Source organism: Zosterops lateralis (genome assembly GCF_965231275.1).
Source record: "Zosterops lateralis genome assembly, chromosome: 1".
NCBI lineage: Eukaryota > Metazoa > Chordata > Aves > Passeriformes > Zosteropidae > Zosterops > Zosterops lateralis.
The window spans coordinates 70,114,302-70,140,385 of NC_139762.1; the positions used below are offsets into that span (position 1 = coordinate 70,114,302).

The 26,084-nt window shown below is 39.7% G+C and overlaps 1 protein-coding gene across 1 annotated transcript; it reads left to right on the top strand.

Annotated features, from left to right (window-relative positions):
- The first annotated feature begins 6,247 nt into the window (after positions 1–6,247).
- On the top strand, positions 6,248–25,138 carry VPS4B (vacuolar protein sorting 4 homolog B). The gene is made up of 11 exons (XM_083865004.1): positions 6,248–6,354; positions 9,010–9,121; positions 10,493–10,643; positions 11,919–11,986; positions 13,664–13,783; positions 14,007–14,163; positions 15,603–15,751; positions 15,923–16,004; positions 18,042–18,261; positions 20,881–21,018; positions 22,836–25,138. The coding sequence occupies exons 1-11, from the start codon at positions 6,328–6,330 to the stop codon at positions 22,935–22,937; spliced, it is 1,326 nt and encodes a 441-aa protein (XP_083721130.1). The 5' UTR covers positions 6,248–6,327; the 3' UTR covers positions 22,938–25,138.
- Positions 25,139–26,084: the final 946 nt, after the last annotated feature.

Genomic DNA, 26,084 nt, shown 5'->3' on the forward strand with positions numbered 1-26,084 from the left:
GAGGAAGGAGGAATGAGACTTAGGGAATTTTTCCCTCCTTTTTTTAATCCATTGTCATCTGTAGATGAGTCACTTTCTTCTGTAATCCAAGTAGTTAACTCTGTGTGATTAATGTAGGTGACATATTTTCCCAGACTTGCTCAGTTCAGGTTCGCAGCCTGAATTTATGCACATTCTAGGAAAATAACAGCTTAGAATTAATATTTGCTGAATATTCCACTGGAAATGGGTGTGACTTCACAGGCTGAATTTACTCCTCTTGTGTTTTCAGGGTAGGATAAAGGTTTATCCTTGCATGCAGCTAAGACAAGGGGTGAACATGTTAATTCTTGCTTCTCCAGGTGAAAAGCAACCAAACCATCGTGTGGATTCTTATGCAGAACTTGGAGAAACACACCCTGCATGTTGTCTGTGTGATCAGTAAATTACAGAAGTTATACCTGCAAACCTATCTTGAGTCCTGGTTTTAAAATTTACAAATAATGGTCCAAAACTCCAGCTAATGCAAAATGCAAACTTAGTGCCCATGAAATGAGGCAGCTATTCCCATAGTCAGTTAATTCAGTTCCTATCACCACTGATCCAGGACTGCAGGACTTGCATCACAAAACATGTAGAAAAGAATATTATATTAGCCCATGATAGGAAAAGTATTAAAATGCTGTAAAATGTGAGATTCAGTTATATATTTTACAAAAGGAAGTTCTAGGACTTGATAATACAGGTCTTACTTTCCCACTTATATTTACCCAGGCAATAGATAATCCACTGAAAACTAGTTTTCCTCAGTCCTTCTGAGATGTAATGGTCTCATTAAGCTCTATGGAAAAAAAATTCAGAGGATACTGTATGTATAATACAAGCTAATAAACTTACCAGCACAATAACATTAACATTTATATAACAGGAGTAGGGCATTAAATTTAATAAGACTAAAATGTAATAAGGTAAGATGCCATTACTTGTGGTAATGCAAATACTTCCCTATTTGTCTGTGTAAGGCCAACATTCAAAGTCCACTGCAAATGTGGCTACTGACTTCAGTAGGTTTTGGGTGAAAAAAGGGCAGCAGACTTCCTAGAGACGATTGTATTGAAAGGTGTGAAGAAAGCAATTGTACATGTGGAAGCTCTCTAGACAGGTTATGGTAAAATAATAGCCTGGTTCCAAGAGCTTCCTGCTTAAAATGAAAATTATTCTGCTAAGAGTGTCTTGGATCAAGAGAAAGTTAAATGACCTCTCTATCCAGTTTATTGCTCCTTTCCATACAAGACCTAATTAAAAGGTTTGGGGATTAATAAACAGTGATCCAGTAGGGAAAATCTAGGCCAGAAATCTAGCACAGACTACACAGCTAGTGTAGTCCCAGACCAGTTCTCCTTCCCTTTATCACCTTAATCATTTAGACCACAAGCCATTAAGTTATGTTGGAAACACTGCTCTCTACAGTCACATAGGCAAAAGCCACTTTGAATTTAGCATGATAATAAAGTCTGGAAGTAGAGGCAGCCCATCGGTTTTAAAACTTACTCATGCAGATGAATCTCTGCTTTGCAACAGCCAAGTTCAGTTATTCTGCTATATATTGGAATGGCAAAAGTTATTCCCTTGTCATCTGTTTAGAGAAGTCTGGTAATACTTTAAAAGAGACCTACTAGAGCAGAACTACTTTTATGCTCCTCACTGCCTAACACAATTCAGATTTCTGGTACTCTGGCAACAGTAAACACTACAGGCTTTCTATTGCATAGGAGATTCATGGAAAGAAAATCTGAGTCAACTCACAGATTTGTGTCTTTTTTTAAGACAGTGAGACACATGCTGTGACAACCAGCTGGCTTGAACCCTTTCATAACACAGGTTGTAGAACCTGAACTACCAATTTTATGAGACCCATGATTTCTCTTTGGGTTACAGCATATATTTTTGAAAAATCTGGCAGTGATTAAAACAGACCCCCAGGTGATGAGAGCATCTACAATATCCTTAGGAGTTGTTCCAATTCTTCTACAGGTCATCAAAATTTTAAATAAAGGCAGTATGAAGCCATCTAAAGTGCACAGTCCAAACCTGAACATTTCTAAACTCAAAGAAACATTGGCTGGGGAGCACTTTTTAAACTTTTAGCAATAAAATCTCTGAGGTGAATAGGGCTATATAAGGCTGTTAAGTCCTGTGACTATGAAAACATTTCAAAAAGAAATGCTGCTGCACCAAACTCAACAATGCATAGCACAAAATCCCTGAACTCATATATGTGTAAAAAGGCTGCCAGCTTCCAGCTGGAAAAATTGTGTATTTTAAATGAAAATAAGTCAACCAATACAGCCCTGAGGCCACATCTGCTCCACTGTACAAAAAATCATCATCGAAGAGATTTTATTCCATCCAATCTCAACAAGTTATCAAGACATAACAAATGAAATGCTATGCAGAAAAGACCTAGGTGAAATGTTTGTCCTTGGTCTCTATATAGAATGTCCATGAGTGTCCCTGTCTGCTGAGTTCAAGATGAGAAAAGCCTCAGAAATCTTATGCTTATAGAGGGCAAGTATTGCCCTTGATGATAACACATGCAAAGCTGAGAAAAATACTGTTTCGGATTTCATTTTTATTCATGACAATTTCTGCTGGTACTCATGTAACAATAGGAAAAATGTCCTGAAATTCACTATGCTAAATGTTGTTCAAAAAACATAGTAGTAGCAGTGGACTGTGTATTTCACAACTTAAGAAAATAAGCTACATTTTTATTTATAGGTTCTGTCAAAAGATCAAATTAACAGTTTCAGGATGTGCCCTGAATTATACCTGCAATAATTTTCTCAGGCTATTTTCATTTTGTGCTGGATTAATCTCACCATGAACTGCAAGAATATACATCCTAAGTCATTCCATTGCCTGGAATAAACTAACTTAGTCCAGAAGACAACACATTTTGTATATATACACACCTGATTTGAAATCAGTGTGCCTTCAAGCATTTACATATTTTGAATTTCCAAGTCCAAAAACTAAATCAGAAGTAGAGTGAAAATTAACATAATTAAGAAATATGAATAGTTTAGATCAAATGTGACAAATTTAAGGGGTTTTTTTCCCAGGTAGGCACCACCAGACCCATTACCGTCCGATGCCAGGAAATATTGTCACCATCCACCTCAGACCCATGAGATGGGGTAGAGTTGGAGGACCATGAACTCCTCAAAACCCAGTGCTTCAAGTCTTGCCCCAAAGCTTATTCTTGTCTCTAATGTCATAAATGTAACATGGTTTTATTTTGTTGTCAGTCTTTTTGGTCCTGAATACAGCCTTGATTCTTTCCTTCCTAGGCTCCATGGCTACACAACACCCTCTCTGCACCCAGAGCTCCGAGTGCTTTAGGAATAAGAGCTCTCAGTGGACAGCTCTCCTCCATAAGGCTGCTGGGGTTTCAGTGCTACTCAAAGTGGTTGAGTATGGCAGCCATCTACCTGGGAATATGACAGCAGCAGGACTCCCACAAGCACTGTAACAGGCAGAAAGATTCCCAAAGAGAGCCGCTGGCTTGAAGTGCTCCTGCTTTTCAGCCCAGCATGTTTCCCAGTGCAGAGAAGGGACACAGCTGCACCACGAGCCCATTGCAGGTCCTGTCCCAAGCAGACGAGCTCATTATGTGTACAGCAAACTGGATCAAGGTGCCACAATGGAATTTGGACAACCTGAATTTTATTTGCTAGGGTTGCTACTGACAGCCTTTGTTACCTAGGTCAAATTTATCTAAGCAGATTCAGCATCACTTCATCAGCTGAGGAAATACAGGAAAACAGAGGCTATATTTTCCTACCTTCCTTTTCTTGTCTGTCTGCCCTGTTAAGGTCTCTAAGGCAGTGACCTCCCTTACCTGCATGGCTCTGGCGCCATTTAGCTGATGCCAATCTCACCCTGATGGTAACATTAGTCATCCCTGGCCACCCCTCAGCTGCCACGGTGGAGGAGAATCATAGATATGACACCCAGTTGTGCCGTAGGCATGATTGGTTTTATTGACGTATCCATCTACTCTTGGCCCAAGGTATCCAGGCAACATGCACTGTGGGCCCCTTCCCTCCAAACCAAGGCATGGCCAGCAGGAAGCATTCTCCACAACAGCTTACTCAGCCTTAGGAAACACGGGACATCCTCAGTGCCGGTGCCACGTAATGCCATAGCAATGTGAGCAATAATGCCCCAGGCAGCTATGGGATGAACTTAGCTGAGGCCAGTAGGTACCCATATGAACATCTTGTTTTATTTTCATTATGTTTTATTTTCTTTGCACTTGGTTGTACACAATCATTCTTCGAATATGGTAACACAGAAACTTCGGCACTGGGAAGTATTAGATAATGTGACTGTACTTGTCCCTCAAACTGAAGTAATGCCCTTAACATGACACTTCATTAGCTTCTCAAGAAATAATCTTGATGTCATTACTCAGCATTCATCTAGTCTTTCCTCAGGCAAAACTAGCTTCAAAGTCAAATTATAGCAGGAATATTATATGAGTAAGACTTAAGTAAGGAGTGCAAGATTTAGCCTGTTATCTGTAAATGACAGAGGTGTCTTTTCTGATTTACTTTCTTTAATCACATTTGCAGAAACCAGTCATTTTTTCTGGAGTTTCAGAAGGTAGTTCGGTGCGACTGGAGAGGCATATTTGCACTTTTGTGAGGTACTTATTGTTTTAGGCCTCAGTCTAAAACCTAAAAATAACATTAAAGAATTAAAAATCATAGGTACAGATGACACAGAATTACTAGCATCAGGAACGTATTTGAGAATACTCTGTCATTCTAATCAGAATGAGAAGGTAAAACCATAAAGGAAATGATACCCAGAGGAAATATCCTGTTTTAAATAAAAAGGAAGTTAGAAGTAGCCCAAAGGCTTAATGATGGCATAATCAACCATGAAAGAGTGAAAGGGATGGTTTTGCCTAATCCTTTGAAGATGGAATAAGAAAGAAATGGATATATGATATTTAACCCAGTTTTCTTGAGCCCCTCCCACCGTTGATGCTATGCTTGAATCCTTATGACTACACAGCTATAAGGTTCCTTTAGAAATCATCATTTCTCCTTTCACTTTGGCCAATTTCACTTGTCTTTAGAGCCAAACTCTCTTTTCCCATAGCCCGATTATGTGACTTTTTCTTTCCTACACCATATCTTTACATGTTTGCAGTCCATCCAAGGAGAACAGCTGTTACTGACCATGTCTAAAAATCAACCAAAGCATCCTCAACTCATGAGGACACTTACCAAGAGATTCACCACGACCTTCCCTGGTACAGGGGGAACTGTGGATGTGCCTTTTCCCCTTGTGCCCAGAGTACACAGCCTACCAACCACATCAAAAAGCTTCACCAGACTTTTATTACAAAATAAAATCAAAAAAGTTACACTGGAATAATTAAGTCAAAGCTGCACTGTAGTAACTTGGAGGTACTTGGAAGAATGGGATTTATTACCGTGAAGTTTGCCAGATACTTTTCTTGCCCTAAAGGAATTAATGTGCCAGAGGGGAAGATGTGGCACTTATTTATCAGACGTCCCTCCGTCCGTACAGCAAGGTGGCTTATCCAGAACTGGTTTGTAGCTGGTTGTGTTGAGTCACTTCCTCCTCCCCACTCTGTAACCATCGCACGTCACCTGATCTGCATTACTGACCCACGGCTGAGTGACACCGGCTCATGACTGTCATGACTGATAAAACAGGATTGGGCCTGTTTCATCCGGAGAAAAGAAGACTGAGAGGGGATCTTGTTTAATGCACATAAATATCTCCAAGGCAGGTGGCAAGAGGATGGTGCCAGGCTCTTTCGGTGGTGCCCAGCGACAGGACGGGGAGCAGCGGCCCTAAACTAAACCACAACCAGTCCCACCTCACCATGAGGAAGGACTTGTTTACGCTGAGGGCGGCAGAGCGCCGGGACGGGCCGCCCAGGGAGGCCGTGCACTCTCCTGTGGAGAGATCCCAAGCCCCACCTGGCTGCGCTCCGGTGTCACCGCTCCAGGTGGCTCTGCCTCGGCAGGGGGGATTACACTGACCGCCCTGCAGCCCCTCCCCGGCCCGACCCCCCGGCGGCGAGCGCGGCCCGGGGCACCGGGGGCGGGCCGTGCGCGGGGCGTGCCCGGAAGCGGAGGCGGAGGCGGAAGCGGCGCTCGGCGCTGGGTGCGGAAGCGGCGGCGGAGGCCGCGGTTTCGGTTCGGCGGGCGGCGGGGCAGGGGCGCTGCGCCACCGGCAGCCGGGCCCGCTCCCCGCGACCGTCTCCTCCCGCTCCTCCCCTCCCCTCGCCGCTCCGCCATGGCGGCCAACACCGGCAACCTGCAGGTACAGCGGCGCGGGGCGGGGCGGGCCCGGCAGGCGGCGGCGGGCGGGGGGCGGCGCCAGGAAGGAGCGGGGCCGGGGCCGGGGGCGTCCCGGGCCGGGGCTGCGGGCGGGGCCGGGGCACAGGGAGCGAGAACGCCCCTGCTCGGCGGGCTGGGAGCCAAGGGTTAACCCGGCCCGGGCTCGGGGCGGCGGAGCCCGCGGGGACGGCCCTCATCGCCCCGGCCCTGAGAGCCGGGAGGGCCCCGGGAAGGCGCTCTGCGGGCAGCGGGGCCTAATGCCCGCCCGGGAAGCGCCGTTCCCTCTTGCGGTCTGGCTGGTGTTGCCATGAGGCTGCTGGTGGCTGTAGGAAGCCCTCGCCTGCTCTGCTGTTCCGCTTGTGTTAACCCTGGGCTGGGGAGTGCGATCCCTTGTGCGGCCGGCCGGCAAAACTGAGCCCGGAGTGAAATAAGTGCGTTCCGAACAGTCCTTTTTTCCCTTCAGCTGTTTGAACCGTGCTCGTTTCTGTATGCAGTGTTCACACTGACAGTTTGATGTTTGCACTGGTGAAGCTAGAGGAGATGTTATAGGGTCCGTAATAAGCAGGAGAAGAATGACACCTCTTTAAGCTGACATTCTTGCCTTGGGTGATGTTCATCAAACTATAAACCCACGGCCTGATAAAACATAGTTTGCGCTTCAGGGATAGTTAGAGCTGCTCATCTATGCCCTAGTTCATACAACTTTCTAATAATGACTTTCTGTGTGATAGCAGTGGTGTTCTTCACAGTAACAGGCTGATGGAATGAAGTATTAGAGCTGAGAATCTAATAGCCATGTAATAGTCTTTGGCTGTTTGCAAAAGGAGAGTATAGCAAAACCAGGTAATGTGATGCAGGCTTTTGCCTACTTCAGAGGAGCAGGTCTGCAACGTGCTGTGTTTTCTCACAGTTCTGTTTTAGCAGGTGATCTTTGACATTTATTCTTTGGAATTAATGTCACATGTGTCACTGTATTTGTTGTACTGGATCCAGGAATTATTGGGCTGCCCTGTGGTACTTAAAGTCACTGACGGGACTTAAGAACTTTAATATGGAAATAGCTTTTTGGGGAGTTAATTTTTGCCCTGTTGCTAGATTTGAATGGTGCACAGAGGTGCATAAGGGAGTCAGCATAAAATGGGCACCAACGAGGCAGCTCTCCATTCGTATCTGGGAAACTGCTCTTCTGCTCCTGGCCTCACCGAAAAGGAATGACTTCGGTTCTGTCTCAAAGAAACAGATGTTTACAGTGCTCCAGCACTTGCCCCAGCAGAGCCATAGAGTCTGTTCAACTGGTTCATTGTTTTTAAATACCTTTGATTTCAGTTAGACCTGTTGAGATGATCTTTGCTTCCAAGACAGCAACACAGAGCAATAGAATGCAATATTTTGTTGTTTATTTCATGGCTATTGTTTACTAGCTTTGTTCAGCCTGAAGCACAGCAGAGTGTAGGTAGTGGCAAGAGTATCTATACTGGAATATCTAATGGAAACTTCTTGCTGCAGTTCAGATTCCCAGCCTTGCTCCCTGACATTACATAATCATCCTGAGCCTACTAGCAATGCTTAGGAAAGGGAACCACATGGGAAAAAATAGGTGAGGGACAATAGAATATTTAGTTGATATTGGTTAACTCTGGCTGACTGCTTATTTTCAAATTACATGAACCAGTGGTCAAAATGACAGTTTTAATTGTCTCGAAGTGGTATGGGAATTCCAAGGAGAAAAGTGTTATAAAAAGTAATGAGCACTTAAGAGCAGTGGAATAGCGGTGCAATAAATCCACAGGGCAGTGTGTGCAGTGCTGTGGCTTAGATCACAGTGAGATTTATTTCAAACTAGCTGAACAAATGAAGTAAAAATCCATTCATAGCTTCTCATAGAACTCTTTGATGCTCGAGATTTGGGTATATTCTCTGTCTGTTTTGGGAGGTTTTTTTCTCCTCTCCCATCGGAGTGGTAATTAGAATTTCACACTAGATTTAGAATCTAAATCCTCCTAGAGAAGCCAAGCAACTGGTCTTTGAGGATGTCTGTGAGCACAGTGCTTGAAGAGTGATAGTGCTAGTTTCAGTGATTGTAATCAAGTACTTCCTGTATTGACTTTGCTGTTTATAGGGTTTACTGATGCCATCAGTCATAGAATCATAGAATTGTTCACTTTGGAAAAGACTGAGTCCAGCCATTAACTCAGCACTGTCAGGTGCACCCCTAAACCACGCCCTAAACATCACATCTGTATCATAGTTCAGCGTGTCTGGGTCTATGATAAAAAAACTCCGAGCCTGATAATGGATTTCCAGATCTTTCCATAATAAATGCAAGAGATTGGTAAGACAGACTGCATGGACAAAACAGTAGTAGTTCCAGCTTGGTACACAGAAACTTGTTCTTCTCACTTGCCCTTTTATGTGTGCTAGTAAATCTCAGCAGTTTGTAAATCCTGCTGTTCATAAAAGGATGGAAATGTTGTGTCTTGTACAAAACACCACCTAAGACAATCAATTGCCTTCAGCTTTGAGGGGGTAAATACTGAGGAGCAGAAAAACTGCCCATCAAAGAACAGTAACAGCGTAAATTGTCTCTGATCATGGAAAATGCTCTTGTACAGCAATTAATTATTTGTTTGTGTTACAGAAAGCAATAGACCTTGCTAGCAAGGCAGCACAAGAAGATAAAGCAGGAAACTATGAGGAAGCTTTCCGCTTGTACCAACACGCTGTGCAGTATTTTCTCCACGTTGTTAAATGTAAGTGTGATGTGTTGGATGATTAAGCAGAGCTTAGTCGTCAGATTGCACAAGAGTAATCTCTTATGTTGACATCAGTATTTAAATTTTTGCTCTCATCAACAGTTGATACTTGCTAATTGTAGTTTGACTGAGGTCGTATATTTTGCAGCTTTTACCTCTACTGTGTTGTGTGCTTGCTCCGTTCTTGTAAGAAATCAGATTATTTTTTACTTGTGTTTTGTTTTAGGTTTTTTTAAGACAGGAGGCAGGTGTTTGCTGTCTCTCCTCTGGACTTTTGTAGCAGTGTTTCAAGCTGGCCACTGCACGAGGAAATATGACAATAAGTACAGGGATCCCTGTATTTCTGTTGTGCTGAAAACCGTGTTACACATGAAGTCTTTGCTGTATCTGCAGAGTGTTTTTTGCTCCTTTAATTCATGCTGCTTGCCCTTCTAAAGCCTCTCTGCTGACATTTTTTTGCTCCTTAATGTCATAGTCTTGCTGTTTATCTTGGCCGAGAAAATGTATGAGATTGACATGTATGTAATAATTTTTATTCAGTTTCCATACTCTCATTATTTTATGCCTTTTCACACTTCCGTGTACCTTTTGTGCCACATTCAGTGTTTGTATGCAAGGAGTGGGCTTTTTTTAAGTGGGCTAGGGTTCCTTGCCTGACAAAAGTACGCTTACAGATCTTAATGACTTGAAAAAAATAGGTTTTTTTGTAGTCCTTTATTATTAGGATAATCTGTGTTTATCACTTCCTGTCCATTTAAATCTTACAGACTTTCTCAGAATATCACTTTCTGTACTTTCAACTATACTGATGTACTTTTGGAAACATAGCTCACAAACCTGACATGTTAAATTTTGATTATTGGTTTGAAATACTGTAATAGTGATTATGAGAACAGCGTGGCTGTTGAAACACACCTAATTCTTTCAGATGTTTTATGTAATGATTCTTTATCTTTTAAAATTAGCAGGCTATGGAAGAATCAAGTATGGTTCTAAATAAAAATTCCCTAGCACAAGCAGCTTCTTGATTAGCTATTTTAGAAAAGCAGTTATTAAAGCAATGTCTAGAAGCTTGAAAGGCTGACAGAAAGGCATCCAGTGCTGTTGTCCTTAATCCTTTAGAGTCAAATTTTAAGCCAAGGCAATGTTCAGGTGGATATTTGATTTCTGTTACATGATGTCATCCTTCTGGTCAGTTCTTTCCAAGGTATAGTGGAAAAATAAGTAGTTGAGATGTTTGGTTATGTGGTAAGCTCTGAGAGAGGTATATTGACAACAGATAAAGCAGACAGATTTTTAGTCTTGTTTTTTGATTGATGCACATGTATTTTGCTGTTAACAAAGAATTGTTTCTCTTCAAACTCTTAGATGAAGCGCAGGGTGATAAAGCAAAGCGCAGCATTAGAGCAAAATGTACAGAATACTTGGACCGAGCAGAAAAGCTGAAAGAATATCTGAAAAAGAAGGAAAAAACTGCACCAAAACCAGTTAAAGAGTCTGGTCCTGCTGAAGGAAAAGGGTATGTTTTTGGAGAAGGTAAAGCAAAATACTTCCTGAGCTCAGCTTATTCTAAACTTCAACTATTCAAAGATCATTTTTAACTTGTGTTTCTGAAATGCTTCAGATGACTATTAATGCTGAAATACAGTGGGCTAATAAAAATAACTTGAATTACCATCACAAGCATTTCTGTGCTGGTTTACTGAAATGTGAACATTTGAATAGGAAATCCACTGAAGAATGAAAGCTGCTTCAGACTAACAGCTGTGTCCAATGATTATTGGATTTAATGGCAAGGACCCTGATGACCTTTAAAGGTTTTCTGCATTTAAATACTTGATAACTAGAAAATAATTTCACACTGGTGATTACTGAGGTAACTGACTTTGATCTGTCTCACACACGATAAGAGATGAAAAGCCCTATGTAGAGTAAAGTTCTGTAAGGTGGACTGAATCCCTCTAATGTGTTGCTGCTGCCTGGTCTCTCCACTGCTTCCTTTCTCTTGGATGTGTTTCTCACTTTGAATATCAGAGAGCTGAGCAAGCAGAGCCACCCAAACAAGCCCAGTCTCTTTTGCATTTGCTACTGCCTTTATAGGGATAGGAAGGATTCAGGACTATACCTTCTGGTGGGACTGCCTTTTCTAGGAGCCCTGAACAGCTGAAGTTGCTCAGTTGTCTCTTAGAACTTCACCTGACTTTCAGTCTTTTTCAATGTCTGCTCATCTCATCAGCCTTATTTTTTTGAGCTGTACCGTCTTCTGCTTATTTATAATAGAAGGAAGTGGTAATACCACAAAGGCTACATGTATTTGCTTGACCTCCACTCCAATTGTTCACTATCCAGTCTCTTTCCCTTCTTTAACTTCCAGTTTCCTTTGCTCTAGTAAGACAAGAGTTTCATAGTACTAGATGGAATTTGGCAAGTCCTGTTGCATGTCCAGATAGAGGAGAAGTGCCAATGTCTACAAACAAACCATTCCAGCACCTCTGTGTTGCTGGATGTAAGGGCTGTGTTTCCTAAAAGCTGGCTCAAAGCACATAGAAGTGTGTCAAGAGGGCTCAGACCCGTAAGAGGAAGGTGAAATAGCAAAGGAGGGTAAATTGGAAAGAAAGCATAGAAAAGTCTACTTCTGCTTTTCTACAATCATGTAAACCTGTAGAGGTCTGAAAGCATTTCAGTGTTTCTTTCATTCCTCAGCCTGATGGGTTTTCTGCTTTTTGCATTCTGATTTTTGTCCTAAGACAGCAGTCTCTCTTACTGTATTTCAACTTTTTTTTTTCCAAATCAGGAATGACAGTGATGGAGAAGGTGAATCAGAGGACCCTGAAAAAAAGAAGCTACAGAATCAACTTCAGGGTAATTTGAAGCATCCTTTTCTTTAAATAGGGATCACTTCAGTTAAGCAAGTTCCTATATTTTTGCCATCTAAATTTTACGGGTTAAGTTAATGTCTGTAAGTGGCTCAGCTAGTATGTGTAATCTTCACATGCAAAAGCATAGTCTTTATGGAAGTTAAAGGGCTTTTGTGCCATGAACTTATACAGTGACTATATTGAAATTTATCTCCTGCACCCTGTGCTTCATATTAAAATTGTATAACCTATCAAGCTAGCATTTTCCAACAGAAATTGCAAAATCCCAGATAGCTATTGGCTAAACTGATTTAGTATTTTTTACTCTGAAGTGCACTAGCATGTTGCCTAGAGGCTAAGGAAATGATGATACAAATACTTAGTGTAAGCAGGACTGTTTTCACAAAAAGACTGGTGTTCATGTTTAGGAGTAAGAAACATGGATTCTTGCGCATTTATAATAACAGACAGCATTTTCTTACATGCAGTGATGATGCTGTCCCAATTCAGTAGCATAGTTTGGGTTTTTGAACTCAAATACAGAGCACAGTCAGTGAAGCAGCGTGTAGCAGCTACCAGCAGTTTGGTGTGCAGTAAAAGAAGGCTTTTTGATATTTATTTCCCTTTAATAATGAAGAACTATTCAGAACTTCCCTACCAGAAGGTGCTTATGGATCTGAAGAAACCTCATTGTTCTGTTTTTGACTGTAACAAAGATCAAATACATTTACCAGATCTTGTGCCTGTCTAATTTCAGGATCTGTTGTATCACCATTGGAAACTGTGCTGTGCTTTTTCTACTTCTCTGCACATTATTTAATCCTATGCAGAGTTATAAGGAACAATTTCCTGGTTTTTTTAAAAGTGACAGAAAATTGACAAGCGTCGAACTCCTGTCCTGTCTCTCACTGTACAGACTTTGTTTCTTCCCACATGAATCTGACCTCAGATAGTAGAAGTAGTGGCTAGAATTACAAGATCTAATATTATAGATCTAAAAATCTATTACTGCCTGAGTTCTGAGTTTTCCCATCTAGAAGTAGTTGAGACAAAATTTTTAGCATGTCAGATTAAGCAGTCTGAAGAAAAGGCTAAATTAGAGCTCAGGCAGCTGAACTCATTGAGTGAGGGAGATGAGACTTGATGCAAAACTTTGAATGTGCCTTGACTAAGAAAATACTTCTTTAGTTAAGCAGGATGCATATAACCTTTCTGATGCTTTCAGGCCTAGCTCCCAAACCTCTTTTCCATTAGATGATCCGTTTGTTTGCTGCATGTCTGGAGATACCAACAAGTTACTTCATCTGATGGAGAATCTTAAAAAATCGTGACCTAGTGCAGCTACACTGTTTGAAATGAAATTTCAAATTTTTTGGGGAAGTGCAGCGGTGGTTTAGTGATGAGATGGTGCCGGGACTTCTACTACAATAATACTCTGATTATCCATGGTTCATTGTGGTAAAAAAAAAAAAGTGACAGATTTCTGTAAAAATATCATCCATTTGACTAATGGAATTCAATGTTTCTATCATATTTTATTTTATTTTATTGAACAGATTTCTAGAATGCCTTGGTTTTATTCAGTATAGACATGGGCATAGATTTCTTTTATCACAAATGGAATTTATTGTAATCGTGAAAAGATATGTACATCACTAACTTAGATAATCTTTTCTTACAGGAGCAATTGTTATGGAGCGACCAAATGTCAAATGGAGTGATGTTGCTGGCCTTGAAGGTGCCAAAGAGGCACTTAAAGAAGCAGTCATCCTTCCCATTAAATTTCCACACCTATTTACAGGTCAGGATTACAGCATTTATTTGCTATTGGCCAGTCAGGACTGGCACTGGGGCCTGTGAAGTGTGTTGTGCCAATGTATCACAGACTTAAGCTGATCTCTTGACAAAGAGATTTTGATCCATCTGACAGAAGTTTCATGGGTAGATGTGGAAAACCTGTGAGCACCCTAGAGAAGCATAATCAAAAAATCATATTTTGAAACCTGCTGGTTTCTCTCTTGCAGGCAAGAGAACACCCTGGAGAGGGATTCTCCTATTTGGACCACCAGGAACAGGAAAGTCTTACTTAGCAAAAGCTGTGGCAACAGAAGCAAACAACTCTACTTTCTTCTCAGTATCTTCATCTGACCTTGTCTCAAAATGGTTAGGTGAAAGTGAAAAGTAAGTTGGAGTTGCCAGAGGTCCGGGAAAACATTGTCAAGAAGAAATTATTATAGAGTGAGATAAGTTGCTGTAAAGAATTTGAGGGAATGGTCTTGTCTTTTTAAAAAAGAACTATAGGTGTTTCTATGCTGCAGTGCCATGTAAAGATACCATTATGTGCTGCATTTTGAGAAACTCTATTCAGTGCTCAGAAAAATTTTGGGAGCACCACAGAGCTCATTTTCCTTCTGAATTCTGATTGTACACTGTATCAGTCTGATGTGCTAAGGTACTTTGCTTCTTGGCATCTCCCCAGTCATCTGTCCCACCAGCTGTGCGGCATTTCTTTGTCAATACAGAGGTGGGTTTTTGTTCATCCCAATTTCAAGCAAAATCTGAAAGAAATAAGAGACTTGCAAAGATAAGTTGAAGGAGAGGAGCAGCCGTGAAAGGAAATTTTGTGGGTCCCTGTGCTAACTCTTCATTTGTTACTATGTGATGTATGAAGAAGACCAGAAAGCCAGAAGACCAGGAGTGACATGTTGGCTGCAATCTAGAAGTCCAGGAATTTGTCCATCTATTCTTCCAAAAACAGATTTCCTGAATTAATAAAAAAGCTCTAGGTTTATAGGGAAAGGATTTTCATATAATGATAAACATGCTTGTCACAACCATGATTTAATAGTTTGAAGTGTGGGACAACTGAGCAATGCTATTTAAAGTTGATAGAATGAGAAAGAAAGGCTATTAGATAAAGTGTTTGAACTGAGATATTTTTCCCCAGAAAGCTGGAAACCTTAAGCTACTTTTCTTCTGTTGCAAAAGGAGTACAGAACTAGAGACTAGCTTGGCATTAGATTTTATGCTTGACTTCATTTGAGACTATTGAGTGAGATTTAGTGCTGTAATATGAAGAATTTCCCAGCGTGTTCCTATTTATTTTTCTTTTTTAAACTAGTAAAATTCCTGAGAGATGCCTAGGGGTATACGGGATTTGTTTTAGGTTGTTTTGTTTATTTGATTTGAAACCAGTATTTCTTGTCATACAAAAATTATTTAGTAAGTAAAGTTGTATAAGGATACATGTTATTTCTTACAAACTCTCTAGAATTAATTTAAGTTAGAGATGTTAAGAGAGAGCCTTTTTCTTTTGAATCTTTCTAAATTGGTGGGTTTGTACAGTCCAGGCTGTCATGTAGAAGTGTAAACTGAAAAAGGGCTTTATCTTGCAAAATCATGCCTGGAGCACTCTAAGGTTTTTTTTTCATCATGCTGGGCTCTCTCATTCAGTATAACTCTGAGTCATGGAGCTGGAAGAATGTTGTGTCTTTGAGTAGCTTTATGTTAATGCTTTTTCCCCTTGTTTTCTCTAAAAGAAATGACTATATCACAATCTGAAGTTGTGTGTTTCTGCTGTTGTAATTATTAATATAGCTGAAGCTGTTTCCTTCTTTAAGATTAGTGAAAAACTTGTTCCAGCTTGCCAGAGAAAACAAACCTTCTATCATCTTCATTGATGAGATTGATTCCCTCTGCGGGTCAAGAAGTGAAAATGAAAGCGAGGCTGCTAGACGGATAAAAACAGAATTTCTGGTCCAGATGCAAGGTAAGTTTATTTGGCTTTCAAAATCAGACAGAGAAATTAAGACATTTTTATGTGTAGCTTGCATTAGAACACTAAAAACATCTGCAGTTCCACTCCATGAATTTCTGGTGACTTTTTAAAACAGTCTCTGTTTATCGTCTAAACTGTGAAATTATTTCTGCCCTCATATAGGGGTTGGTGTTGACAATGATGGAATCTTGGTCTTAGGAGCAACAAACATACCCTGGGTTTTGGATTCTGCTATCAGGAGAAGGTATGATGGCTTTTTTTTTTTTTTCATGGTGTGCAATTCACAACTGGTTTGAGCTTTCAGTTAGAGAGTGCTTAAGGTGTTCATCCAGCTCATGTTTGCAGACACAGTTAATATTCTGTAACTCAGTTCTGTGAAGTGGACTTACCTAAACTGGTAGTCACTTGCTCCTTTAGACAGAGGTGGGTTGCTCATGCTCATATTGACCCTGTAGTTTATCTGCTTTCTTGGCTAGATGATTATGCTTGAAGAAGCAGAGGAGTTTTTTGCTTGCTTTTTGGTTTTCTGGGGGACTTGGGGGACAGGTTAGAAAATACACACCTCAGAAGGGCAAGAGGGGGTAGAGTTTTCCTTCTCAGCTGTTAACAAACTGGTGAGTAGCTTAAGGTCTTTTATGGAAGTGTAATCTTATGGAGTAACGCCATGTTTTTCTTCTGCTCAGGCATAACTTGTGATTTTTAACTGCTGTTTTGCAGATAAAGGACTTTTGCAGGTACAGGACTGCCTGTACCTGATTATTCGGATCTTTCTCTGACCTGCAGAGCAAGGTCAAATGGTGGACAAATAGTGTTATGTGACAGATAGGATTATGTTGTGATGAGGACACAGTTTGGATAATGGCCATTTTTGTTGGCTAAAGAATCATTGATTTTTCTTTTTTTGTGACTGACACTGACTTTTATTTATGTACTGAATTCAAGCCAGCCATACATACTTCAGTTTGATTTGGGGTTGGACCAGGTCACCTCCAGACGTGGCTTCCCATCTGCATGATTCTACTGTTGTGTGACCCAGAGTAGAAATGAAGGTGTTGCTGAAAAATTCAAGTCATTCTTGAAACTCCAGCTTTGTTTGGGATCCACAGTAAAAGACACACATGGACCTGATAGAATATGTTCAGAAGGGGGCCATGAAAATGATCAGAACACCTTTCCTCTGAAGAGAGGCTATAAGAGTGGGTCTGTTCAGCCTGGAGAAGAGAAGGATCCAGAGAGACCTTACTGTGGCCTTTCAGTATATAAAGGGAACTTATTAGAAAGGTGGAGAGATGTTCCTTGTTTTTTTTCTCCAGGCTTGTTATGCTAGGACAAGAGACAGTTGTTCAGACTGAAGGAGGATGGGTCTAGATTGGGCATGAGGAAGAAATTTTTTATCATCAGGGTGGTGAGACACTGGCATGGATTGCCTGGAGAAGTTGTGGATGTCCCATCATTGGAAGTGTTGAAGGCCAGTTTGGATGGGGCTTTGAGTAAGCTAGTCTAGGGGAAGGTGTCCCTGCTTGTGGCAGGGGAGGGTTGGAACTAGCTGATCTTCAAGGTCCCTCTCAACCCAAACCATTTTCTCACTCAGTAACATGAAAGAGAAATTCCCTAGCCCTTGCCCACAAGACTTAAAGGAACTTGTACAACAATGGCTATAATAAAATTAATTTTTTATGGATTTGGGCCACTTTGTCATGTATATCAGGTTAATTGTGTTCAGCAGAATTTGGAGTTGCTCTTACTTTGTTGGTGGGAGGTAATCTCCACTATGAGAACAGATGCTGCTTCAAAGGAGGAACTGCAGTTACCAGTGTTTCCTTGGGAATGACGTCAAGTTTACTTCCATCTATGGTGTTTTCTTAATTTAGTTGGAGACTGTAGAAATTGTTGCATAACTGTGTTATCAGGCAGTTCTTTCTTTGAGTGTGAAATCTGTTTAAATACACTCCAACACTTAAAGACTTCTTCCTCTCATGTTTTTTCTTTTAAGAAAAACTCTGCTGGAAAAACGACCTCTTCAGTCTGAAGAAGTGGTTTTTGTGATGTAAAGGAAGCAGTTGTTACATTATGGATGTTAGCTTATACTAACTTAAGTATTATTTATGAGAACAGGTTGCTGAATATTTGCCTCAGATTTTTTTTTTTTAAGGTTTATTGTACTGAAACTGCTTCTTTCTAACATTGCTAGGAGCAAACTCATTTGCATGAGCTCTTTCCACTGTGCACCTGCATGAGCTGGAACCTTGGGAACACTTTGTTTTTGTGTTTTTTAAACCAGGTTTGAGAAGCGTATTTATATTCCTTTACCTGAAGACCATGCCAGGGCTGCAATGTTCAAACTTCACCTTGGGTCAACTCCAAACGTCCTGGAAGAATCCGATTATCGAGAGCTTGGGAAGAGAACGGATGGCTATTCTGGTGCAGATATAAGCATCATTGTCCGTGATGCACTGATGCAGCCTGTTAGGAAAGTGCAATCAGCCAGTCACTTTAAAAAAGTAAGTTGTTATTCAAGTTTTTTCATCCTTGAGAACAGTCTTAATTTGAAAACTCCTTGCAAATAAACTGAGTTTGGTTTTGGGTAATACTGCATGTTTATGAATGTCCCTTTTACTGACTAGAGAGGACTGTTCTTCCTTTCCCTGTAGCGCCCCCCCCCCCAGTCCTGCTATACGTCTGGTGGAGCTAATTTCTGAATATTAATGCTCTCATTTTCAATGTCTCTAGAGAGTGCTAAAAGCATTCAGTTTTCGGTTTGACTTTAATGGCAATGTTGCAGAGGTGCTCTTTTTCTATTCCAAGTTAAGTGGTTCTTAACATGCTGGGAAAAAAAATGCATCCCTCATCCACTTGAGAACAGATGGATTATACTTAAGCACATTCTGTTTACTTGGCATATTTTTCAAAATGAAAAATTAAGGTTCTTGTGGAGTTCTGGTAGAAATATTGAATCAGTTACAGTAGTAAGGATGCAACACAACTGAGCAAGGTCTGTGTTTCATTTACACTGCTGTAATGTAAAAATCAGTTTCCTTTTATATAGGTGCGCACCAAAGAGCCTATTCAAACTATATTTTTTGTCTTATCTTCCAGTTACCTCTACATGCTTTGTCATGACTTAAGAAACATTTCTTCCTGATATTTGGATCTCAGAAACTTTATCTGAACGAGAATCAATTGGCATTCTTTACCACCAGTCTAAATCCTTTAAATCTGGAAAGTCTGTCCCTTGGAGAATTTGCACAGATGGGCCTTGTTCGGTCAAATTAAATGTTCACTGTAAACTGTTGAACTCAAATAGAAAAAAAAAAAAAGAGTGGTAAGAGTGTTATAAACAGAGGTTAAACTCCATACAATGTGTATCAGTTGAATAAAGTCTTATTTTGTTGTGTAACATATTTTAAAGTAGACCCAGACTAAAGTACTTTTCGTTAATATTTTTAGTGCAAAGTTCGATTTTTGCAGAAATTTATGTATTCTGGGTGAAGGTGGGTCAGGATATTCTGCAGAGGTGCTAATTGCTGTAAAAGGAGGCTTTAATCTGTTGCTTCTTAAAAGAGCAGGTGCGGTAGGAAAAGCTTTAGATCCCAAGGTGTAGAGTACCATGTATGTTGTGTTGGCAGCAGTTCTTTGTCATCTCAGTTACAATTACAGTTTTTTACCAGTAACTCAACCTGACATAAAAGGGTTAATGGCCCTGAACCGAACAGCTACACTCACTTTGAAGATAGGCTCCTTTTTTTCAGTGTGGTTTCTTCCAATGAACCCATTCAGCTTAAGATTCAAAGATTCAAAGAGAAAGACACACTTAAATTCAGTATGGTCCAGAATATGAGAGTTTAACTTCTGGGGACAAGTCACAGTAACAATGTGATGTAAGCTGTATTTGTTGATAAATAAACAGTGACTTTGATATATCAAGGATTTTCTAGATGCTTCCTTCCCTTAAGCAGTGATGTCTGAAGTATTTCTCTGTTGTTAACTTTACATGACAATGGCATTTCTGGCTAAAGGGCTGTTAGCTTTTAGCGTTTTGTTCAAATTTGGAACAAACTGAGGCATGTTTCAGCTTGCCATGGAGCAATGAAATAACCTCGGTTGTCACAGTTTGCTGAACAACTTCAAAAGTTCTTCTTGCATCTTAACTATTTTTGCTAAAAAAAAAAAAAGGAAGGAAAAACCTCACAACTGCAATACTTTGAATACTCTGACATGAGCCACGTTGATTCCACCTCATTGTTAGTGCTTTAATTGGATGTGATTGTGTGTTTTAATAAGCAAAACCTTAGCGTTATTATTTGCGGTATAACACACGGCTTGCCTCAGTTCAGCAGAGCTTTCCTCAGTTGTCGGTAATTAACTGTAAACCTTTCCTTGCCATATGTGATAATGGAGGTTTTTCAGAGTGCATTTTGACTATTACAATCTGCTCTCCAGCACCTTGCTCTAAATACAGCTTGGAATAGCAAATCCAGTTCTGCCCATAGGCAGTTAGTGTGTTGTCCTTCAACCTCTGCGTATGCTCAGAGTTCCCGTGGGTGTGTGGTGCTGCAGGTAACAGTGTACTGCAGAAAGGGAGCAGACACCCAGTGCAACGTTTGTCGGTCGGTCGGTTTGTCTGTCTGGGACATAAAAAAAAGGCTGTTTTGTTCTCCCGCTTGGTGGCGCTGTTTTCCATGGAGCGCTGCTCAGGTGGTGCCGGGAAAGGTGTTGGGAGCTTGGGAACGCGGGATACCAGAGCGAAAAGCACTGGGAAGTTTTTGGAGAGCTGTTCACTAGTGATGAATGAACTCCTAAAGTGACCAGGGACCAGGAAAGGTGGTCTTCACCAGCAGATTTCCTGGCATGTCAGTTTTCCACAGAAAGCCTCAGCCTTAAGAGGATGTGGCTTCTGGGATTTGACCTGATGTGAATTTAAGTATCTGGCTACAGCTGCATGTTTTCAAGGTGAATGATACCAGTACAGTTGTATAATTTCTCTTTCACAGGACATGCGTTCCCAATGGGTAGGGCATCTGCATAAAATCAAGGAATGGTTTTGGTTGGAGTGCTGTTAAGCTTCTGGTTTCTGTCTTCAAAAAATAACTCCTATAAACTCAGTGTTTTCTTATTTTTAGGTAAGAGGGCCATCATTGTCTAATCCAAATACGATGGTAGATTTATACACCCCTTGCTCTCCAGGTGATCCTGAAGCCATAGAAATGACATGGATGGAGGTCCCAAGTGATAAATTACTGGAGCCTAAAGTTTCCATGGTGGGTATTCTTTGTAGCATTTCTTTATTGTTTTGCAGAACTCTGAAAAGGCTTTAAGGTAAAATGTCTTTTTCAGGACAATTGGATGAGATGCTTGTTTTCAGAAATGCTAGACATACCAGATAACATTTGAATTCTCAACATAAATCACTACAGTATGGCATGCTTATGAAAAAGACAGCTGTCCATCCCTGATAAGCATTTCTTATCCTTGTCTGCTGGCATGCAGCTGCCATCCTTTCTTCCATAGACAATATCTGGCTCTTGCACTGTTCTTTCACTTGACTTTTATTCATTCAAAACCTTTAGGGTTCCTGCACTGTGATACTTTCTTCTCATCACTGTGGCATTAATACTGGGAAATGGAAAATTACATTCACTGCAAATTGGGAAGTGATGTGCTATAGGTAAACATTGCCTATGAAATAGATACAAGTATAAAAATCAAAATGTAGTAAGATTTTTGGATGTAATGGTAGTTTAAGTTAAAATTCATCATAGGTGATACATCTCTTTCTGCTGTTTTCTTTGGGCATATGAAAATACTTGCTTTGGCCTAGGGAATAAAATATGTAAGACAGTTTTCAACTTTAGTTCACTGTTTAAGAAAAAAATAATTGCTGGAAACACACTCTATATTTTTCCCCAAGAGCAGCAGAAGAACATTTTGAATTTAAGTACCGAGTACCAAGTTTGTGGGAAGCACTTAATAACAAATCTGTGTTGCTGTAGTTTCCTGTGTGCAAACAGTTCTGTAAGGAATGAAACATCAATGCATTTCATGGGGATCACAGGCAGTGCTTAGTAAATAGAGCCATCACTGTATTTCAGAAAAGAATTTCCTGTGTGTATTTGCATACTGAAGAAGCAGAAAAGGATTTATGCAGGTGCAGGCCTGCCCTAAAACTTCTCCCTGCATGGTCTAATTGAATTTTTAATCAGTCTTTCCTGGAATTAAAGACAGCAGTTCCTTGTGTGCTCCTACTGGTACCTGATCTCTGATGCACTACAGGCAGATGTTTCAGTGTCCAAAATAACTTCTTGTCCTTAAAAGATAAGGCTTTCATTCTTTTTGAGCAGAGTGCCTCTGCTCTGATGAGACAAATACCATGTGTGGAAAGTCATTATACTAATTTTTGGATTTTACCCATAATTTTATAGTAATATGAGGTGTTGGGAATCTACTTTTTTCAGTTGCCCTTGGCTGGGAATTGATTAATTTTCTTTACCCTTTTTATTCATGGTGTATTTTAACTGCTGCTTTCAACTTCATAGACCTATGAATTTTTTTTTCTAATTTTCTAAACTCCATTTCCTAGCATCTAAATATTTATCTTGGAAATTGAAGAGACAGAATCTAGCAGTCATGAGCAGTAAAACTTTGCTAGAGATGAATCACAAACTGCTGTTCTACATTGCTGGACTGTGAAGAGTACATGGAAACATCTGATTCCACTTATTTTTATTATTTTCCACTTAATCTGCTCTAGTTAATCACAGGTTGATAACAGTAACTGACCAAAAAAAAAAGGAAGTTCAGTTCTTTTGAAAAAAGAGCTGAATAAAACTTGAATGGATGAGTGGCTTAAACCTAAACCTGAGGTTATGCTTTTGTTACTGGAAAACTCACTGACTGTTGTTTGTATTTAAAGGGTTAAAAGGCTGCCTCTCTGCAGAAGTGTTCAGGCTTACTTAAAGTTTTGTGTTAATAGGAACTTTTTAAGGTTTTTTTTGAAATACGTATTTGTCCTGGCAGCAGAATTGCAAGCAGTGGTACTGTACTTGTTTCTGAAAGCATGTTTGTGTTTTCCTGACAGGGTGATATGCTCAGGTCGCTTGCTAGCACAAAACCAACAGTTAATGAACAGGACCTGGAGAAGTTGAAGAAGTTTACAGAAGACTTTGGTCAGGAAGGCTAAACCAAAGATATGTGTGAAGCGTTAGAACTTTTTTTTTCTTTTTAAAGTATTCTCGTGTCTTTATTGATGGCACTTCAAATATATGCCAATAAAATCACCCCTTTCTTACTTTGCAGAAGGATAGAAGATACCTTTGCAAGGACCCTTAAGCTTTTGTATTGTATTGTTTTCCTCAGATGTCTATTAAATGTCTTCTATTGAAAAATAATACAAAAATGCAATTTTAGCGTGAGACAGCAAAGTGATGTGGTAATGTCTAATAAATACTAGAAAGCTTTAAATTACTAGTTCCATTTTAGGTAGTATATTAGACCTGGATACCACTGAGTTTTAAACTCCCAGTAAGATCAAAAACCTTTTTAAGGGGTGGGAGAGAACATACTTGTCAGGTATTTTCAGTATCAGTCAATCAGCATACATATTAAATGCTCTCATTTAATTTAGAAAAATGCAACAAAATTTTCTAATCAAGCATACTACAAGTGTTTGCTGTTAAAGTGAGAAAGAAGACACTGTGAGGATAAGACTACATTGGCCAGTACTTTGATTAAATATTGATGGACTTCTTATTTGGCTTTTTTCTGCTATGCTGTGTTAAAATTTTGCCTTAAACAGCAAGCTTTTGTTTTTAACTCTTTACTAGCTGGTACACACTGTCACTATGCAATTTAACACAAGTTTGTTAAATGCAAGTAGCTCAGAAGATGTTCTGCTGGCTGGTTTTGGGGGGTTGTTTGAAACTGTTTCATTTGTTGTTTTGGTTTTTAAAATCTGGATTCTCTTCCTGGTGAAGTTTTGACTAAAGTTAGAAAAAAGCATTAGTAATGTCCTCTAAGATCCCACGTGTTGAGGCTGGCAAGGTATATGTAGTCTTTGGAGAATATCTGGGAGGTATTTTGGGAAATAGCACACTTCCACATGCAAGGAGATTAGAACAGATGTTTTAGCCAGTCTTTCCAGTGATAAATTATCCCATAACCCCACTGGTAACTGTAGCATATAGGTTACATCAATTTAGTGCTTAAACTGGAAGAGAAGGCTGGCAGTTTAGTATAGAGGTAGCACTTCCATTGCTCTTTTTCTGCAGAACTGCAAATGGAGATGTGCCTGAATGTAATTAAAACACTACAGCATCAGCATTGAGTTTGTGCCTTGTAAGTTTGCACTGGCTGTAGATATGAAACACCATTAGGATATCTAGAATACTTTATCTTCCATTATCATTGTACAACTCTATCCTGCAAATGTTTTGTTTAACTTGCATTAAAAGAAATTTGCACATTTTAGGTGTGTATGTTCTATGTACATATGCACAAATATGATCATCTTTTGATGGGGTTTGGTTTCTTTTATGTATACATATTTTGTGTACTTTATAAATCATAGGATGGGTGACATTTTCTGTACTTAAATGAAGTAAAATGTTGTAGTACAACATCAGCTATGTTATTTGAGTATTTTTTCAATGTTATGTTCAAGTTTTTACTGCTTTATTGTCTTCTTAGACTTTTGTTTCTGTGTTTAATAACCAAACAAAATAGTTAAATATTCTTTGATCTGCAAGGTGCTGAGCTTTTTTTTACTAACATGATAAGCATTTTTTCCAAAATCTTTCAGTTACGTAGCTTTACCTTTGTCTTATATCAGAATGTGTCAATGTGAATCAGTGGGCTGCAAATCTTTCTGTCAGCTTTTGTGGAGATGGCAGGAGAAGAGAGTGGGTGAGGGCAGGAATTCCAGTGTAGGTACAGACAACTCTGGTTAGTTAACTTAATCCTCATTGCAACAAGGTCTCATTTGTAGTTTTCTCTAGTGAACACTTGAGAAGTGAGCCACATACTAGCATGACTGTCATTCAGAGTTTTGAAGCCACTGTCTGAAGTGTTTGCCTCTTGATCATTTGAAAAATGAGAGTCCTTACTGCAATCCTGCAATCTTAAAATTCTCAGGAACGTTTTGTTTTTTGGTTTATTTTTTCCTTTTTGTGGTAAGCTGATTTGTCCCATGGGCTTCCATGTGCTTAACCGTGTGATCTCATATCTTTAATGCAAAAGAAAAATTACTGTATGTTTTAAATTTGCATCTTGCTGCTTGCTCAGATGACATCTGTAACAGAACTTCTACTATTTGATGTTGAAAGTTGTTTTTAGAAATATATTCCAAATAAACTTTGCTGCTTAGAATTGCAGCTACAAGGGCAACTTTTTGGTTTGCTGTCTTTGTAAAATTATGTTAAATTAATATATATATATATAATCACCGAGCTTCTTAGCCAAGTTATCCATAGCAGACACTACCCAAATGAGGGAGCATGCAAAATCACTTTTTGGTTACCAGTGTTAATTGAAAATACTCTAAATCAAAGAATTCATGAAAGGCTGTATTTGCTCTGAATAATCAACACCTCTGTAAATACTGAACAAATTTGTTGTACATTTTTAACAAATCTGAGCTTACAAAATTTTTTCATACCTTCTGGTGTTATTGCTTACTCTGACTGCAGTATGAAAAAATGTCATTTTCCTTCCTGTGTGTAAAATAATTTTTCAATTAAATCACTTCTGTATGTGGTGCTGTCCTTCGCAGATGGTTTCTTCACATTGACATTGAGTTTTGGATTTCTTACCATTTGTGGTCTATTTCTTGATGCACATACTTACAGAGTTAGAATGGCTCAGTAAATCAACTTCTTATATTTTTTCCTGCATTCCCTGGCTGACATCAAGTTCCAGAGTTGTTTGATTTACATGTTGCCTTTTTGTCCTTTTCTAGAATAACAAAAGCATACAAATCTTTTGTGTTTTCCATAAAATCTCTGAAGTTTTTCATTTGGTTTGGTTTTTCAAGTCTTCTGGTCTTCGAATATACTCATATGCTTTTGTTTTAACTAGTGGAGCAGTACAAATGTAGCTGGGGGAGATGCTCTGGAATCTGGTTTTTTCATTTTCCTACCTGTCAGAATTTGCACTTTTTGTCAACTGAAGCAAAGAAGCTGCTGAATATTCTCTGGTCAGGTGTTTTGATCTACTTTTGGTGTTTATTTAGTGTTCTTAATAAGAATATTCCATATTTTTTGTTGTTCTTCTGAGGATTATCTTAACAGGAAGCCATTTAATATTTCTGAGTTTGTTGAAATACACAGGAACG